The sequence below is a fragment of the Mirounga leonina genome, unplaced genomic scaffold (assembly GCF_011800145.1).
Source record: "Mirounga leonina isolate KUSES-001 unplaced genomic scaffold, KU_Mleo_1.0 Mir_125, whole genome shotgun sequence".
Lineage (NCBI taxonomy): Eukaryota > Metazoa > Chordata > Mammalia > Carnivora > Phocidae > Mirounga > Mirounga leonina.
In genome coordinates, this window is record NW_023270305.1 from 40,033,619 (window position 1) to 40,054,153 (window position 20,535).

At 38.7% G+C, this 20,535-nt stretch overlaps 1 protein-coding gene across 10 annotated transcripts in view; it reads left to right on the forward strand.

Moving 5' to 3' along the window:
• Positions 1 to 264: 264 nt before the first annotated feature.
• Positions 265 to 20,535, forward strand: part of GCFC2 (GC-rich sequence DNA-binding factor 2) — a 47,555-nt gene continuing 27,284 nt past the window's right edge. For 3 of the 10 annotated variants that reach the window (XR_004678524.1, XM_035001200.1, XM_035001199.1), the window contains exons 1-5: positions 269 to 645; positions 4,218 to 4,343; positions 8,581 to 8,805; positions 9,920 to 10,017; positions 15,176 to 15,291. Coding sequence is in view for 9 of the 10 variants with exons in the window: in XM_035001200.1 (XP_034857091.1) it covers positions 342 to 645; positions 4,218 to 4,343; positions 8,581 to 8,805; positions 9,920 to 10,017; positions 15,176 to 15,291 (869 nt within the window). In the remaining variant the exon portion in view is untranslated. Of the gene's footprint in view, positions 646 to 4,217; positions 4,344 to 8,580; positions 8,806 to 9,919; positions 10,018 to 15,175; positions 15,292 to 18,745; positions 18,987 to 20,535 lie in introns of all 10 variants that reach the window. The other 7 variants (XM_035001203.1, XM_035001204.1, XM_035001202.1 and 4 more) reach the window with 7 other exon arrangements.

Here is a 20,535-nt window from a genome sequence, read left to right on the forward strand (position 1 = left end):
GATAGGGTTTGCACAAGGAGAACCAGTGATGCTCTCCGTGGCACTCAGCTCCAGGAGTCTGCCGGACTCTCTCCACAACGAATCGCCACCTGCACAACCTGGCCTCGGAAAGAGAACACTTAGCATCTCCAAGCCCCAGCCCGGAAACACAACTCCATAGACCAGAACGAAAGGGACGGAGCACGCATGCGCAGGGCGAAGGGGGCGCGGTTGGCGCGCGAAACGGGCGCGCGCAGACGGTCGTGAGACCGTATAGGCGGGAGCGCGCCCCAGGGGGGACGCCGGAGACTCGTCTGGCGTGTGGCGGAAGAGGACGTGCGCGAGGCGCTGGGGCCTCGGCCATGGCTCACAGGCCGAAGAGGACTTTCCGGCAGCGCCGAGCCCACTCTAGTGACAGCGACGGCGCCGAAGAGCCGTCTTCTGAACCCGGGGCGCCGGAGGAGCAGGCGGCCCCGGGCCTTACGGAGGAAGGGCCGCCCTCTGGAGGGGGTCGCGTGGAGGTGGCGGCCGGGCGTGCTCGGGGCCGGGGCCCTCGGGGCCGGGGCCGCCGGGGCCGGGGCCGCCGGGGCCGGGGCCGGGTGTGGGCAAGTTCCCAGCGCGCCGCGGGAGCGGCTCCGCGCGCTGAAGGCGGCTCGCGCGTCCCAGGTGAGGCAGGGCGGGGTCCGCCGGAGGTGAAGCGAGGTGCGATGGGGGAAGAGGCCCCCGGGGTTCTCCCGAGGTTCCTGTGGCCCGCTGCTGACCGAGAGCAGTCGCGGCGACAATAAACAAGCCCGCCTTCGAGCACTCGCCCGCAGCCCGCAAGTCCGTGGTGGGGGGTGAGGGGGGAAGACCAGAAAGAATCCTGTACGGTTTGTGGCTCGTCTGTGTTTGCACCATCAGGTGAACTCTCATGAGTTGTAGCTTTAGTGCCGTACTTGCCGTTTGTGAAGAACCTGAATCGTCACAGAAGTTTAAAAAAAAATTCCTGATACTTTTAGGTAGGGGAAAGTTTTATGTACTTTTGGAAACAGCTCCAGTTATTTTTCTAGAAAACACTTAACCAGAATAATACATTAGAAGAATGTAGGTGACAGACACAGGGGACGTTTTCTTTTGCTTGTTTTGCTTTTCATCAGTTATTTGCAAGAACGGAGATTAGAATAACGCTCTGTGTCCCTGAGTAGCACAATGGGTTGACGACGCTGTAGACTACCAATAATGGCGTTAAGTACAATGTAATAGTTTTGAAGTACCTTTCGTTTTTAAATACAGAATTTAAGCAGCCTAAAGTTGTTTACATAAAACGTGTTCTAGTTTGAATTGGAGCTTAATAAAAATGCAGTTTTCGGTTAGTATTCAGGTAAAAAAAAAATTTCTCCCCCACTTTTTAGTACGATTTTGGTGATTTCTTAATTATGACCTTCTGTTTGTCTAAAGCTTTGATGACTTTTTATATTTTTCTACTCTATGGAAGTCACCTGGTCAAACCTTAATGGGGAGAAGTGAGGCCAGGAGTTGCCCTTTTTTTTTAAGATTTTATTACAGAGCACGAGCGGGGGGGGGGGCGGGCAGAGGGAGAAGCAGCCCCCCCCCCAGCAGGGAGCCCCATGCGGACTCTATCCCAGGACCCCGAAATCATGACCTGAGCCTAAGGCAGCCACTTAATCGACTCAGCCACCAAGGCGCCCCCAGGAATTGCCTTTTTGCTTGCATTCTAAAAGAGTGGTTCTCAAAACTTCTTGGTCTTAGTATCCCCTTTATAAGGGTATCCCAGAGAGCTTTTGTTTCTGTGTATTATATCTATTGATATTTACCATGTTAGATATTAAGATAAATTTTTATTCACTTTTTTCTAAATTAAACCATTACATGTAAGGATAAGTAACATTTTTGTAGGGGGGAAAAAAACTTTTCCAGAAAATAGAGTGACATTGTTTTCTATTTGCAAATCTTTAATGTCTGGCTTCATGGAAGACAGCTGACTTCTCAAAGCAGCTTCCACATTCAGTCTCTTGTGATACGTTGTTTCTTTTGAAATATGAAAAGAAAACCACAGGTATGTATGTGGTGTAATAGGAATACCTGATAGCCTTTTTAGATCATTGAGTGTGTTCTGCTTTGATATTACAACAAAGATCAACAAATAGGAGCTTCTTAAAGGTAGTTTGCAACATGGCAGCTGAAACCATACCTGTCAGTTTTTTTATACTCCATTACATTAAAATCCATTGGTCTGTTTTGCACCTCAGTGAATCTTTTACCCATGCATGATTGGTAACATTTGGAAAGTTACATGTTGGAAAGTTTCCAACAGATTGGAAAGTATTGGTTCACTGAGTTTGCAAATATTGGTACATTTTATTATATAATATCCAAAAAAAAAAAAAATCTGTTAATGTCACTGCGTTACTTCTGATAATCATCGGTCGTTAAGTGACTGAAAGATATTAAGTTCACAGAGCAGGATGTAAGTTCTCCAAAATTCTTGAAGTGATAGGCACAACTTTGCTCATTTTTGAGAAAATTTGTCAGGTATACATGTGGGAATAACTAGAGTTTGTCAGTCATTCTTTCAAGTAAAACAGTGTTGCTCCTTGAAGACAGTGGCTAGCTCCACTTGTAACTCATCATACAAATGCTTTTCAGTGAGGTAACCATTGTGTTTCAGTATGCCCCAGAAGTGCTTTATACACACCTCCATTTTGTCCCACAGAATATTTAAAAGATGTGTACTCAAAGGTCAAGATTTAATGAAGTTAATAACTTTTTATTGCTTCATTAAGGATGGTAAGTACAACTTTGTTTTTCCTGGCAATGCATGGTGATGAATACAATGGCTGTCACTGTCTTGATTCATACGAAGAAGCCAGGGGTTTTACCAACCACTGCTTTTGCCTCATTATGTAAATAGCAACAGACTGAAAAGGGCAAATAACAATATTGTGATGAAAGTAGTTTTGAACTCACATACCCTGTGAAAGGGTCCTAGGGATTTCCAGGGGTTGATGGCGGATGCTGTTGAGAACCACGGCTGTGGTATTAATCCACTTTGACAGCAGGTAGGAGTTGTCATAACTAGTAGCAAAGAAAGATATAATCTGTAGTTATATTACTTTGTGTTCTAAGTTTTGATCTTCAGATTTTTAAAATTCTATATAGGTCCATTAAGGGACATTTTTAAGGTAAAGAGTACTGTTTATGTAATCTTAAGTTTTAAAGTTGTTCATAAAAAATTCAAAATAATTATAAACTAGCCAGTCCTTTCTTGTCAATAATACCATGAATTCTTTCACATTTTGTTCATTCAATTCTCACAACACCCTTATGGGTGTTATCTCTTTTTTAAAAGATTTTATTTTTTATTTATTTGAGACAGAGAGAATGAGAGAGAGCATATGAGAGGGGGGAGGGTCAGAGGGAGAAGCAGACTCCCTGCCGAGCAGGGAGCCCGATGCGGGACTCGATCCCGGGACTCCAGGATCATGACCTGAGCCGAAGGCAGTTGCTCAACCAACTGAGCCACCCAGGTGCCCAAGGGTGTTATCTCTTAATGTTATCTTTGCTTAATAGATTATGGACAGACTTTCCTTCCCAAAATCACATAGTGGAAACAAAGAGATCCATTATTTAATGGAGACCACAGTGCTCATTACAGTACTACTTGCCGCCAGCCATTGAAATATGACATAGAGTCTAAATTTCGGAGGTGAATAAAATTAGATTGAAAGCCCTGCTTCTCCACTTAGTAACTTTGTGACACTGGACATGTTATTTAGCTTCTCCAATCCCTAATATTCCCATCAATAATAGCATTTACTTTATAGAATTGTGAAATTCTGTAATTGTGTGAAATAGACCTTACAAAACAGATTTAAGTGTGCCTAGCATATAGTAAGTGTACATCCAGTTTTTTTTTCATTTTGAACTTACTACCACTGTTTTTCTTTTTTGTTTTAAATTTTCCTTCACTTTTTGATGCTTTTTTTCTCTACTGTTCCCTTCCCTTTTCTCATTGCATCTTTTAAGAGAATATTTTATTAGATAAGTAGATCTATACATTTATTAGATCATCCATTGGTTTCAGAAAGAAGGGAGACAGAGAAAGATCTGTATACTTTAAATACATGGAGAAAAATTAAAACACTGTACATGTATAATGCTATGTGTTGTGTAGAATTTCAGTTATTAATTCCACTATCTTGACTCTTTCTTGTTGTATTCAAAAAATGTCCTGTTAGAATCCAGAGTGGTTGATCTTTCAACAGATGAAGAGCGTGAAACACCTCATTCCTCAGAAAGTAAGGATGATCAGGGTTCATCATCCAACAACTCTAGCTCTTTGGAAGAAGAATTTTCATCAATAGGTTAGTAAATTCTGTAATTTTGATTAACTTTATTTCTAATATCAGTATTTTCTATACCAATGATTCTTATTATTGATAACACAGCTATAGTGAAGTATGAAGCAAGTAAGTCATTACCAATGATTGTCAAAGTGCCAAAATTAACTGCTGTTTTCCATTACATGACATGTGCAAGGTCAGACAGCTTGTAAAAGGCAGAGCTAGGATTCAGACCCAGGCAGTCTGCTCCAGAACCTGTGTTCTTAACCACGGTGCTGTACTGGGTGATTCATGCCAGTATCTGACGGATGGTAAGAATTTGTTACCGAGGATGATTCTGGTATAGGATATAGCAAATGTAAAACTCTAGGGAAGTTAACATAGCATATGCAGAGAACTAAAAATAGTTGTTGAAATGAAAATATTTGGTTGGAGTTTAAGAAGGAGGAACAACAAAAACAGACAAATTGGAGTCAGACAGTATAGAGTTTGGGAGAATTTTATGCAAATACATGGCATGACCATTTTTGTGTTTTAGATAATCCAGTTCAGTGGTTGGGAAATTACCACTTGTGATCAAATGTGACCCATCCCATGCTTTTGCAAATAAATCTTTATTAAAACACAGCCATTCTCATTCAATTATATATTGTCTGTGGCTGCTTTTGCATTACAGTGACAGAGTTTAGAGGTTGTGACAGCTAATTTGTGAAAGCTGAAAGTATTTCTCTGGCCTGTTACTCAAGTTCAGGGGTTTGTAACTTGTTTTGTGCTTTGGACTCTTGTCAGTCTCATGAAGTCTGAGACCCCTTCTGAGAAAATAAAAATATGTAGCTTTATAAAAGAAACAAATTAAATTGAAATGTAATTGTTTATATACATTTTTAAAGACTGGAAATAGGACACCTAGGTGGCTCAGTCAGTCATGCGTCTGCCTTCGGTCCTGGGATCAAGTCCTGCATCAGGCTCCCTGCTCAGCGGGGAGTCTGCTTCTCCCTCTACCCTTCCCCCCCTTCCCATGAATCCCTCTCTCTCAGATAAAATCTTAAAAAAAAAAAGACTTGTAATATAGTGAAAGTGCTTTATTAACTTATTAAATAATAAGAACCCGTAGCTCTTGTAATTTTTTTCTTATACAAGTTCACGAGGTACAGAAATACTTAATGATGAAACCAGTATTAAGAATTGAAGCCTGGTAGATGAGTGATTGTCTTGTCTAGACTGGAGATACAGTGCTGTCCAGTAGAACTTTCTGCGATGATATAAAAGTTGTATATCTTCATTGTCCAGTATATTAGCCCCTAGCCACATGTGGCTGTAGAGCTCTTGAAATGTGGCTGGCTAGTGCAGCTAAGGAACTGGAATTTTAATTTGGCTGAATTTAAATGGTCACATATGGCTAGCGGTCACTGTATTGTACAGTGCTGCTTTAGAAAACGGTGGATTAGACAGTATAAGCCAGTAATTGTAAAGTGTTGGCAGAATTGCACATCTAAGGAGAGAAGACATTGTTTGCCAGTGCGTGGGGTAGTTTTTAATTATTGTCATGACAGAGGTGTTGCTGGCATGTAGTGCCCTGGAGGCAAGAAATGATACATGTCTCAGAGAACAGGGCAGTTCAACACAGTGAAGAATTGTCCGTCCCCAGAGCTCATTTCAGAAACACTGAAAGTTGAAAATTTGTCCTGTTTTTCTTTCTTCTGGAGAAGAAAAGATGAAGGAATGTGAGAAGTTTGGGGATTGGTTTGTGGATGAAGGAGTGCATTTGTTTTTTGTTCAAACAGTGGAACTGTTAGAATGATCCAGTAGTGGAATATCTGCCTTGAGATGTTGCAGATACAGCATGTTACACATGGGGCATGATGTTAACCTGTACTCCTTAGATAAGATGATGTATGTGAAAATTATTTAGCTTATAAATATGCATGTTTATATTATAAAGCAATATGCTAACGTTATTAATTCATTCCATGTTTGGCCAGTATCTGCCGTGAGCTAAATGTTGGGTATAGACAGGACAGGATAATAACTCTTCTCTTGAACTCTTTTTTCTTTATTGTTAGCTTTATGTAGCATTACTACTTTACTAGTCAGTCTGGTGCCTGTGATTTATTAAACCCCATCAAGTCATTTGCAGATGAATCACTTACACTTCCTACACTTCCAGTATTTCTGCTTTTGTATTCATACACTTGAGTATATGAACCTAAGTGTATCATCTTAGTCCTGATTTTACATTAAAATTTCCTAGAGGTCTATAAAAACATAGTGCTGCTCAGCTCCACCTCAGATCAACTGAATCTGAATCTCTGGGATGGGGGGCTTAGGTACCAGTAGATTATCAAGCTTCCCAGGTGACTGTAATGTGCAACAAGCATCAAGATATGTTAGTGTTGGGGCACCTGGGTGGCTCAGTTGTTAAGCGTCTGCCTTCGGCTCAGGTCATGATCCCAGGGTCCTGGGATCGAGCCCCGCATCAGGTTCCCTGCTCAGCGGGAAGCCTGCTTCTCCCTTTCCCACTCCCCCTGCTTGTGTTTCCTCTCGCTGTGTCTCTCTCTGTCAAATAAATAAATAAAATCCTAAAAAAAAAAAAAAAAATGCTAGTGTAACCTGCTGTGAAGGTTTTGAGTCTTAATTCTGCTTTAGGTTATATTTAGCTGTCCCAGCTTTAAGGACATGTCTTTTTATCTTCGTTCACATCACATTAAGATCATTAAACCAAGCAAGGCGAACCACAGAGCCCTTAGCAGATCCTTACAATGCTTCATAATCAACATTTTTTTTTTTTTGGAGTAATTATTCAACCAGTTAAGAATCCTGTGCAATATGTGATTTTCCCCCACAAATTTTAACATTATCTACAAGGAAAACATGCAACTGTTAAATTCTTTGGGAGGATGAAGAAACATCTGACCTGCATCATTTCCCTGATACTAACCTATATATTAGTACTGGTCTATAAAAAGTAAGTCACTTGATTTGATATTCCTTATTTTTTTTTTTTTAAGATTTTATTTATTTATTTGAGAGCGCACACTGGTGTGGGGAGAGGGAGAGGGAAAAGGAGAGAATCTCAAGCAGACTCTGTGCTGAGCACAGAGCCCAGTGCAGGCTCAATATCATGACCCTGAGATCACGACCTGAGCTGAAACCAAGAGTTGGCCATTTAGCCTATTGAGCCATCCAGACACCCCTGATATTCCTTGTTCTTAGTGAACTTATGTTGGTTTTTAGTGATCACCTGTTACTGTTTCATAATTCAAGCACTTGTTTTCCTTAGCACCAATGTCAAGCATATTGGTCCATAATTTCTATGTTTCTTTTTTTTTGTTTCAAGAGTTGGAACATTTCCACATCTCCAGGCATTAGGACATCTTTTTATTTCTCAAAGAATTTGGAACAGTTTATGGTTAAGTTTAGAACCTTTTACTTGAGCCTTGGTAACTTAACATCCCTAATTAACATTTTGAAGTGCTTGAAATAGTGAAAATTTCTTTTACCATTTTGTTTACCTTGGTATTTTGCTTAAGAAACTATTTTTTTTCCAGAAAGTAAAGATCAGTTTCAGGTCAGATCATGCATGAAGAAACTTGTTTTGAATTGGAAGAGTACCCATTAATATGGTTTATACTCTATAAAGAAAAACTAAAGGCTGTACTAAAAGATGTCACTTAAATATTTTTCACCTAGTTAATGAACCTGATTATTTTCTTTACGCTTTTTAACTTCTTATATTTATTCATGTGGAAATCACCACAGGACCTTGGAGGCTGACTTAGCTGTGTGCTGGTTTTAGTCTCTTTCTCACTCCCTATATGCCTGGATGCCTTAAGGGGAGGGGCATCCTCTCCCTCTTTGTGAGTCAGACTGACCTATCCCCCATCATTCTAACCTCTACAGTTCTGACTAAGCAGCTCCATGCTCAGCAGTCTCGACATCCCAAACCTCACAATCTCAGAGCTTCTAGAAATGAGAAAGAGTCCTCAACTAAAAGCCAGCAACAACAGCTGATGAATAAGAGAGCTAAAAGATAAATTGAAGTGATACCAGTATATTTTCTGATACTTCTAGATTAGGTTCATTTTCTAATTTATATTTAATCTATAAAAGTAATTTTCTTATGTAGATTTTGAGCTGTGCAGTTACATTCGTATCAGAATATGAAAAAAATTGGAAAGACACTGCTTATTTTATTTAAATAATGAGGATATGTATTTCTGTTGGTGTTTTTCATTGTCTTCCTCTTTGTTTCTTTCAGTAAATATCCCTGATTCAGCTTTTATTCAGGCAGCCCGCAGAAAACGTGAATTGGCCAGGGCCCAAGATGACTATATTTCTTTGGATGTAAAACATACCTCTGCCATCACTGGGATGAAGAAAAACAGTGATGAAGATTCTGAGAGTGAGCCTGATGACCATGAAAAGAGAATACCATTTACCCCAAAGCCTCAAACCCTTAAACAAAGAATGGCTGAAGAAACAAGTACTTACTTAATTTATTTACAATATATTAATATTAAGGGATTTTTCACTTGAATATAATATGTTAAAATCTCCATAAAAACGTAATGTAGTGTCTCATACTTTAAAGTGTTAGAAGTTGGTTTTTATTTAATACCAATTTGGTCAATGACATCATAGTCTCTGAAAGACATGTCTGTTAAAATATTATTATCAAATAATGTGTAATAACATTTACTATTATCTGACCTCCACTTGATCTTTTTTGACAGATTAAAAAAAATTGTACAGTCTTATTTTTGATATTGAAAATGTTCATTCTCACCTTTATGAAGATTTTTTTAACATGGAAGCATCTACAGGGATTTTTAGCTGTCATTAAAATCTCCCCTGCTCTAATAAAATATTTCCTCTACTGATAATCCTTAGGTCTCAAAGGACTATTTTTACATTTCACATTTATAAACAATATGTTTTACCAAAACTTTTGTTACTTCAAATAATTTTTCAGAATGAGACTTTTGGTTTCCTTATAACCCAGAAATTATTTTTCAATATTTAGATTCTTTTTTTTTTTTTTTTTAAGATTTTATTTATTTGACAGAGACACAGCAAGAGAGGGAACACAAGCAGGAGGAGTGGAAGAGGGAGAGGCAGGCTTCCCACTGAGCAGGGAGCCTGATGCGGGGCTCAATCCCAGGACACTGGGATCATGACGCGAGCCAAAGGCAGACGAGCCACCCAGGCGCCCCTCAATATTTAGATTCTAAGGTAGAATTTATAATCTCTGATAAGGAATACCAAATGTTTCATTTTTCCAAGTTTTTTTTTTCCCATGTGTGAAACTGTAGTGTTTTCAGTGGGACAGTTTGGTGATGAGTACAGATTCCCAGATTCAAGACTCGGCTTCAGCACATTCCTCAGACAAATTATTTAACCTCCTGATAGGAGTTTCCTCATTATAAAAAAAAAGAGTGATAATAGTGCTTTCTTCCTAGAATTATGGTGAAGAATAAGTTAACATGTGTAAAGCTGCTAAGCCAGCAAGTCATAAGCCCCCCCAAAAATGTTAGCTGATGCTTTTAGAATGGAAAAATATGGACTATTCATGAATTTTATTTTTTTTTTATTCCTAGCACCCAGAAATGAAGAAACAAGTGAAGAAAGTCAGGAAGATGAAAATCAAGATATTTGGGAACAGCAGCAAATGAGGAAAGCAGTTAAAATCACCGAGGTAGTAATTGTTTATACCATTTGTATTAATTTTCTGTGGCTGCTATAAAAAGTATCACAAACTTGATGGCTTAAAACAAGACACATTATTCTCTCCAGGTGTGGAGGCTAGAAGTCCAAAAGCAGGGTGTTAGCAGGGCTGTGTTCCCTTTGAAAGCCCTAAGGGAGAATCTTTTCTTGCCTTCCAAATTCTGGTCACCCCAGGTGTTCCTTGCTTTGTGACTGCATAACCCCTCTCTCTGTCTCCTTCTGTATATGGCCTTCTCTGTGCCTGTAGTCTTATTTTATAAGAATACTTCTCAGTGGGCTTAGGGCCCACCTGAATAATCCAAGATTTCTCATCTTGCGATATTTCACTTAATTAAAACCACAAAGACCCTTTTTCCAAATAAGGTCATATTCACAGGTTCTGGGGGTTAGGACATAGACATAACTTTTGTGAGGCCACTGTTCAACGTACTATACCTTACGTTCTTTTCCTTTTAAACACCTTCCACATTTTACAGGCCACTTGAGGGGACCATATTTTGTCTTTAATTTTATAGTAACTGTGACATAGGTGTGTAAATGTAAAGTTTAAACAAATAGATTTAAAACAAAACTAATTAAAAAATACTGTTCTTGAGGTCAAAAGTCCTAGATTTGGGTTCTGGCCGTACCACTAAAATATATGCTTCATGAGGTCAAGAATTACTAACTATTCAGTGTTTATCCCTCCGTGTCTAATACTGTGAGTGCTCAATAAATATTTGTGCAACTTTGAGCAAATTATTTAATCTTTTTTTTTTTTTTTAAGATTTATTTATTTATTTTAGAGCACACACACGCCTGAGCAGGGGCTGGGGATGGTTGGAAAGGGAGAGGGAGAGAATCTCAAGCTGACTCCAGGCTGAGCATGGAGGCCGATATAGGGCTTGATCTCCCAACCTTGAGATGAAACCAGGAGTCAGACATTCATCTGACTGTTCCACCCAGGCACCCCAAATTATTTCATTTTCTAAATCTGTTCTCTCATCAGTAAAATGGGAAGATAATGTTAACTACATGAGTAGCTGGCTATAGGCTCAAAATCATAATTTAAATCGAAGCACTTATAAATTATATAATCAAATATAAAGGTCTTATTTTTTTAATCTGTTTAACAAGAATGCTTTGAAAGATTATATGCTCTTTTAGGTAAGAAAAGTATTGTTAAGATCTCTACGTCATTAAAACTAAAAAAGCTAAGTAAAGATAAGCCTTTGGTTTTAACAACATTTAGAAATCCCTGACCAGAGAAATGGTTTAGAGGGCTATTTTTATGATGTAAAAATAATAGATATAGGACCCCCCTCCTCTTTTTAGTAAAGTCAGTATAGCTAAACAGCATGAAAAAAATAACTTTGAGAAAAAACATGTCATAGTCCTTACTCTGACTGCTCAAGTTTGCATAATTCCTTTTTAAGTATTTGTTTAATTGCAGTCATAGTATATATTAGAAGTTCCCAGACTTCCCATTCATGGAGCCCTCAGTGTCAGTAACTTTATCCTGGTTCCCCCAGGCCAAAAGAAGTACCAAAGAGTTCTATTTATGGAGTATTTAGGGTCAAGGAATTTAATAATGTTTACGTCCTAATAACTTAGTAGCTTTTGGAAAACACATAGATAAATTAAGAAAAAAATCTATTTCATTTTTAAATAACCATAATTACTTATTAATGGGATGCACCTCTTGGGCACTGCATGATATCGCAGACCTTGGAATCAGATTATTCACTGTCATTCTCACCTCCTTTCCAAATTGATTTTCAGTCACTACTTTTTTTTCGTTATGTCCACCAAGAACCCACCTTCACTAATAAGACTTTATCAGAGGACTGTAGCACAATCTAATGTTGCAACTGTGAACTAGTAAAAACTAGTAGTCCAACAAATGATGAATATGTATTCCCCTAAAATATTTAAAATACCTATATTTAAAATGTATATTTAAAATATTTTATAGCACTCCTTTGAGTTCACCGGGATGCCTTGGCACGTAGTTTGGGAACTACAGTATGCATACAGTTTCAAATTCTGGGTTTTTTTGCTTGACCTGTTATAAATATTTTCCCCTATTTCTATACATAGTTATCAAAATAACTAATTTTTTTAATTGCATAATATTTATTAGAGTCAGTGAATCATAATTTTTTAGCCATTCTTCCTTTTGGCAAACATTTTAAGTTATTAACAATCTGAATCTTTTTTTCTATTTTTTTTTTTTTTAAGATTTTATTTATTTATTTGACAGAGAGACAGCGAGAGAGGGAACACAAGCAGGGGGAGTGGGAGAGGGAGAAGTAGGCTTCCTGCTGAGCAGGGAGCCCGATGCGGGGCTCGATCCCAGGATCCTGGGATCATGACCAGAGCTAAAGGCAGACGCTTAACGACTGAGCCACTGAGGCGCCCCTTTTTTTCTATTATTAATAAGAAATAGGGGCGCCTGGGTGGCTCAGTTGGTTAAGTGACTGCCTTCGGCTCGCGTCATGATCCTGGAGTCCCGGGATCGAGTCCCGCATCGGGCTCCCTGCTCAGCGGGGAGTCTGCTTCTCCCTCTGACCCTCCCCCCTCTCATGTGCTCTCTCTCTCATTCTCTCTCTCAAATAAATAAATAAAATCTTTAAAAAAAAAAAAGAAAAGAAAAAAGAAATAGAAGGGGCACCTGGCTGGCACAGTGAGTAGAGCATATGACTCTTGATCTCAAGGTTGTGAGTTTGAGCCCCACGTTGGGTGTGGAGATTACTTAAAACTTTAAAAGAAATAATAAGAATTGGTAAATGTTTGCTTGCCTTTTTTTCTTTTCTTTCTTTTGTTCAGACGTATGTTATCTTAGGATAGGGGCCAAGTGTGGTGTTACCAATAAAGGACATGAACATTTTTATGGCATTTACTACACTTTTCCCTATTGCTTTCTTTCTTTTTTTTTTTTTTTAAGATTTTATTTATTTGCGAGAGAGAGAATGAGAGACAGAGAGCATGAGAGGGAGGAGGGTCAGAGGGAGAAGCAGACTCCCTGCCGAGCAGGGAGCCCGATGCGGGACTCGATCCCGGGACTCCAGGATCATGACCTGAGCCGAAGGCTGTCGCTTAACCAACTGAGCCACCCAGGCGCCCTCCCTGTTGCTTTCTAAAGAAAATTTAGAACAATCTGTAATGCCATTGATATTATGGGAATGTTTCATTACAATCTTGCCAGCTTAGATGCAAGATTAGTTGCACCAAAAAATGGAATCTCAAGCTATTTGATTTACATTTTTTATTATTAACTGTGAGTATATTTACAGGTTCCTTTATTGAAGATCTACCACATGCTACTGTGTTAGTTTCCTGTGACTATTGTAACAAATAACCACAAACGTTGTGGCTTAAAACAACAGAAATTTAGGGGCGCCTGGGTGGCTCAGTCGTTAAGCATCTGCCTTCGGCTCAGGTCATGATCCCAGAGTCCTGGGATCAAGCCCCGCGTCGGGCTCCTTGCTCAGTGGGAAGCCTGCTTCTCCCTCTTCCACTCCCCCTGCTTGTGTTCCTGCTCTTGCTGTCTCTCTCTCTCTCTCTCTCAAATAAATAAAATCTTTAAAAAAAAAATTTATTTTCTCACATTTCTGGAGGTCAGAAGTCGAAAATCCAGGTGTTAGTAAGTCTGCACTCCTTCCAAAAGCTCTAGAGGATAATCTGTTCCTTGACTCTTCCAGCTTGTGGTAGCTGTTGGGATGTAGCCACCTCTCTCTCTGCTCCATATTCGCATCACCTTTTTTGCGCCCCAGAACTCCCTCTACCTCTCTTATGAGGATATATGTATTGCATTTAGGACTCATCTGGATAATCCAGGATAAGCTCCTTCTCTCCAAATCCTTAATCACATCTTTGGCCACGTAAAGTAATATTCACAGGTTTGGGAGATTAGGACATGGACTTACTTTTTGGGGTCGCCATTCAGCCCCTACACCACTTAATAATGATAAACACTAGAATGTACAATCTGTATATGGGAGAGACAGCTAAACAAAGTAATTGTAGTGAAATCTTACTTTGACAGAACCTATACCGGGTCCTGAGATAGCACATAGGAGCAAGGGAGTGGTCAGTTTTATAGGTGATAGGGAGGTTTGGAAAAGCCTCTACAAAAGTTGATCATATTTGGATGGGTCTTTGAAAGATGTTTATAATGTAAGGGATTTGAGACAATATATCAGGATGTAAAGACATAAGATGTGAAATAATCTGACTAATTTGAGGATTTGCAGGAGTGATTAGAGCCGGATGAGAGGATTGGTTAAGAATTAGCATGAGAAATGATGCTTTGTGGTAAATACAAGGATAGTTAAGCCAGTGATTTGGCTTAATATCTGGTCCACTTCTTTGCATATCCTTATCCACTTCTTTGCATATCCTTATCTAAAACACACTCTTAGAACTCTTTCAACATGCTAAGTATGATGGTGATAAGCTATGATTAGTCAAAGGATAGTAATACGAAATGTTATAAGGTGTACTAACTAGAACATGGTCCTCGACTAGTAATAGATAACCCAGATAACAACAGTAGCTTAAACAGAACTAAAAGCTTTATCCCAAAACCCTCCAAAAGACTTCCATTTACTTTTCTTTGACTAGAGGAGTTAGGTGGATACTCCTATCATGGAAAACATAATCTTCTGAGAGTACATTAGATCATAAAACTAGCTTTAAAAACACTGAGAAGCAAGCTTTTGTGAAAAGTAAGATTTTGTAATTTGCCTCTTGCATGCAAAAGATATATATTTTTTTTATTTTGTTATTTTGTTATTTTTGAGAGAGTGTGAGCGGGAGGTGGGGGGTAGTGGGGGGCAGTAGGGCAGAGGGAGAAAATCGTAAGCAGACACTGCCCTGAGCCCAGTGGCCCAATGTAGGGCTCAATCCTCATGACCTGTGCTGAAATCAAGAGTCGGACGCTTAACTGACTGAGCCACCCCGGTGCCCCTAAAGTTCTGTATCTTAAAACTAAGAATTATAAAAACATTTTATTGGAACTATAAAAATCGTCAAAGGCATGGAATTTTGAGCTGGTGAGACATTGGAATACCCAGTCTGCTTTCATGTTATTCATCTTTATAAGATTAATGAGTCTTTTAAAACAATACAAATTTTCATATTTTTAGGGACCAGGCCTAGATCTTTCCTACAGCAGTGAACTTCAAACAGTAAAGAAGTTTGATACTTCGATTTCATTACCACCAGTAAATTTAGAAATTATAAAGAAGCAATTAAATACTAGGTAAGTAAATACTGATTTTAAAATACATTTGTCCTAGACATTTAATAGTGAAAAAAAAGCACTGTGTTCTTCTTAATTAAGTACAAATATTAGTATTAAACAGATTCGTAGGAAAAAAAAATAGCACCACCTTTGTTACCACACTAGCACAACTGATTTTCTTTTCTGTATGTGTCTTTTTAGTCTTTATAATAGATACATGCTACATGGTTAAAATCAATAAATATCAAATTCTGCCTTTTTTCTTAATATTTTTATAAGCCTTCATCTGCATTGTTAAATAGCCTTTAATTTTTTTTTTTTTTTAAAGATTTTATTTTATTTATTTGACAGAGAGAGACACAGTGAGAGAGGGAACACAAGCAGGGGGAGTGGGAGAGGGAGAAGCAGGCTTCCTGCGGAGCAGGGAGCCCGATGCGGGGCTCGATCCCAGGACCCTGGGATCATGACCTGAGCCAAAAGCAGACGCTTAACGACTGAGCCACCCAGGCGCCCCAAATAGCCTTTAATTTTTAAAAAATAATAAGTTGGGAGTGATATCAGGAAGATAACATAGTAGGAAGCCCCAGACTTCATTTCCCCTTAGAGATACCAACTTAATATATAGTCTAAAAAGCCTTTTTGAGAATTCCAGAAACCAGTTAGCTCAAAGCCAAGAATAGCCACACTGAAATGGGTAAGAATCCATTTCATTTCTTTTTTTTAATTTAAATTCAATTAACATATAATGTATTAATCTCAGAGGTAGAGGTCAGTGATTCATCAGTCTTATATAATACCTAGTGCTCATTACATCACATGCCCTCCTTAATGTCTGTCACCAAAGCCATTTCATTTCATCTGCATCAACCACTCCTGAAAGCCTGCACTGCTTGTGAGAGAGAAAAAGCCCAACTCACAGCTTCTCCACTGAGAGGGGAAAAAAAAAGAGTGGAACAGACCTCCAATGTTTTGGCTTTTGGAGGGACTGACTGCCTGAGGGACTGTTTCTACCTCGTCTGTCTCAGAGCCGTAATGGGGAACTGTCATACCTTGGTTTACTGGGGACCACAAAGAGCAAAAGCTCAGTTGTTGCAGAGCCAGAAAGCCTGCCTACTGCAGACAAACAGCAGAGGGAGCAAGAGACTATGAATGCCTTAAAAAAGAAACACCCTCTCTAATAGGGAAATTTCATATAGAAGCCCAGAGAAGATACATCCCCCATGAAAGATTTGAGGAGACCTCCCCTTGCCCCCCAGGTCTCTAGACAGGCTGGCTGGTGATGTTCCTTCCCCGTATGAAACTATTTCCCTTAAGTGCATTTTCAAATGCATAAGACAACAACAAAAAATAACAGGAGACATAAACAGGAAAACCTGGCCCAACCAAAGGAGCATAATAAATCTCCAGAACCAACCTTAAAGAAACATATCTATGAATTACTTGAAAAACAATTCAGAATAATCTGATAGAAGCTGAAAGTGCTACAAGAGAACACACACAACTAAACAAAATCAGGGAAACAATACATGAACAAAGTGAAAATATCAACAAAAAGAAACTATAAAAAAGAACCAGAGATTCTGGAGCTCAGCAATACAGTAAGTGAACAGAAAAGAAAACTTCACTAGAGGAGATCAGCAACCTATTTGATATCAAGCAGAAGAAAGAAGCAGTGACCTCAAAGACTGGTCATTTGAAATTATCAAGTCAGAGGAACAAAAAAGAAAAAGTGAAGAAAGCCTAAGGGACTTACAGGATACGTCAAGCAGAACAACATATACATTAATGGAAATCCAAGTAGAAGAGGGTGGGGCAGGGAGCTTAATCTGAAGATATCATGGCCAAAAATTTACCAATCTGAGGAAGGAAGTGGACATCCACTTTCAAGCATAAAAGATTACAAGAAGATTGAACCCAGAGAAGCTCACACTGAGACACATGAACTTTCAAAAGGCAGAAAGAGAATTTTGAAAGCAATGAGACAAAGCACCTCATCAGATACTAGGGAGCCTCATAAGATTATTAGATTTCTCAACAGAAACATTATAGGCCAGAAGGAGTAGGATGGTATATACAAAGTGCTGAAAGAAACTCCCAGCCAAGACTTATAACCAATAAAATTCTCCTTCAAAAAATGAAGGAGAAATAAAGATCTCAGATAAATAAAAGCTGAGGGTATTCATTACCATTAACCTGCCTTACAAAAATTGCTATTAAAAGTCCTTCAAGGGGCACCTGGGTGGCTCAGTTGGTTAAGTGACTGCCTTCGGCTCAGGTCATGATCCTGAAGTCCCGGGATCGAGTCCCGCATCGGGCTCCCTGCTCAGTAGGGAGTCTCTTTCTCCCTCCGACCCTCCCCCCTCTCATGCTCTTTCTCTATCTCATTCTCTCTCTCAAATAAATAAATAAAATATTAAAAAAAAAAAAAGTCCTTCCAGTTGAAAGGAAGCCAGCCGATAACATGAAGCATATGAAAACAAAATATAAAGCTGTCTGGTAAACATACATATGTAGACAAATAGATACTCATGTACTACTGTAAGGGTGATGTGAAAATCACTTTTAGTTCAGGTATAGAATTTAAAAAATAAACACATACAAAAAACTGTAACACTGTTACTGAATACAAAATTTTTAAATGTAATTTGTGACAATAAAAAAAATGGAGGACATATGAAGGAATAAGTACAGTTTTTTGTATGTGATTGAAGTTGTTACCAGCTCAGAATAGATTAGAAATGTAAGATGTTTTTTGTAATCCCTATGGTGTACACACACACACGCGCGCACGCGCACAGAACCTATAGAAGATACACAAAAGAAAATGAGAAAAGACTGAGGGCATGTCCCTATAAAGAATCAACAAAACACTAAGGTAGCAAGAGAATAAAAGGCAGAAATGACTACAAGACAGAAAACAGGGCGCCTGGGTGGCTCAGTTGTTAAGCAACTGCCTTCGGCTCGGGTCATGGTCCCAGGGTCCTGGGATCGAGTCCCATATCGGGCTCTCTGCTCCGCGGGAAGCCTGCTTCTCCCTCTCCCACTCCCCCTGCTTGTGTTCCCTCTCTCGCTGTGTCTCTCTCTGTCAAATAAATAAATAAAATCTTTAAAAAAAAAAAAAAAAGAAAACAATTTACAAAATGGCAATAGCAAGTCCTTCTGTATTAATATTACTTTAAATATAAAAAGATTAAACTGTACAATCAAAAGACATAGAGCGGCTGAATGGATAAAAAATTTAGGATCCAGCTACATGCTGTCTGCAAGAGATTCATTTAGATTTAAGGATACGTATAGACTGAAAGTGAAAGGATTGAAAAATATATTCCATGCAAATAGTAAACTAAAGACCAGTAGTGGCATAGTTAAGAACTATTACAAGAGACAGAGAATGACACTATGGTATATAAAGAGATCAATTTATCAGGAATTATAGCCGTAAACAATTATAAATTTGCATCTAACATTACAGCACCTATATAAAGCAAATATCGACAGCTGAAGAGAGAAATAGCAATACAATAATAGTACAAGACTTCAGTATTCCGCTTTCTATAATGGATAGAACATCCAAACAGAAAATCAATGAGGAAACCGTGATCTTGAACAAAATGGACCTAACCAGACATACAGAACATTCCACCCAACAGCAGCAGAATGTACATTCTTTTCAAGCACACATGGAATACTCTTCAAGAAGGATCAAATGTGAGGTAACAGAAAAGTCTAAACATATGTAAGATTGAAGTCACACCAAGTATCTTTTCCAAACACAATGGAATGATGATGTTCATAAAGAACATTTTCATTGCTTTTTTTTTTTTTAATACTTAGGAATTTTTTTTTCTAATACACAGTAATAGGTTCCAAATTTTCTTCCCCCACATCTTTTGTATAAATCAGCTTTAAAGTAGGTTCATTCCGTAATCATATTGCAGTTAAGAGATACTGGTCATGGTTGCTGATTTAAATGGTTTGACATAGAAAAGGACATTTTATAGCATTGTATAGTGAAATATAAAAATTTTTAGATGTACTAGTTTTAGTTTTAGACTATATTATGGGGAGTTAGCAAACTGCCAGCCCACTGCGTATTTTTGTAAATAAAGTTTTATTGGCACACAGCCATACTTACGCATTTATGTATTGTCTTTGGCTGTTTTAGTGCTACATCACAGAATTGAGTAGTAGCAATAGCAACCATGTAGCTCCAAACCCTAAAATAGTGACTCTCTTGACCTTTATAGGAAAAGTTTGCCAAGCTGTGTTATAGGTCATTGTTTTTCAGTAGTGGTATTAAATGGTGATGATTGCCTTGATTCAAGACTATTTTTGTAATAACCTAACTATTATTTACTCTCCTTCTGATAGTCCTTCCTTAATTGGAAGAAAAGAGCTAGAATTATACTTATTGCATCAAAAATTGCATATAGGGGCGCCTGGGTGGCTCAGTCGTTAAGCGTCTGCCTTCGGCTCAGGGCATGATCCCAGGGTCCTGGGATCAAGCCCCACATCGGGCTCCCTGCTCAGCGGGAAGCCTGCTCCTCCCTCTCCCACTCCCCCTGCTTGTGCTCTCTCTCTCACTATGTCTCTCTCTGTCAAATAAATAAATAAAATCTTAAAAAAAAAAAAATTAAAAAAAAAATTGCATATAACTCAGGACTTGGGGGTTTTTGGTTTTTTGGCTTTTTTGAAATTGTGTTGAAGACCGTTGTCTTGCATGAATTATAGAATAGGAAGAAGGTAGCAGACCACTGATAGAGATTAGCATTTCACTTTATCTGGATAGGTTTTTTTCAACTTTAGTGGTTTTTTTTTTTTTTTTAAGATTTTATTTCTTTGAGAGACAGAAGGCATAAGAGCAAGGGGAGGGGCAGAGGGAGAGAGAGAATCCCAAGCAGACTCTATGCTGAGCATGGAACCTGATGCAAGGTTTGATCCCATGACCCTGAGATCATGACGTGAGCCAAAATTAAGAGATGCCCAACTGACTGAGCTGCCCCTATTTTATTTTTTTTATTAACCGGGTTTTTTATTTTAAAAAGAAAATATGTTTTCATGGTCCAAATACTAAAGACAAAATCAAACAATACAAAAAGATATGCAGAGAAAAGGAAGTCACCCTACCCAGAGGAAACCACTCCTCCCAGTTTCCTATGTTTCATTCCAGAAGTAGTCTGTATATCTATACAAGCACATATATACTTATGTATTGCCCAATTTTTTTATACAAAAATGAAGCACACTGTATACCCTGGTCTT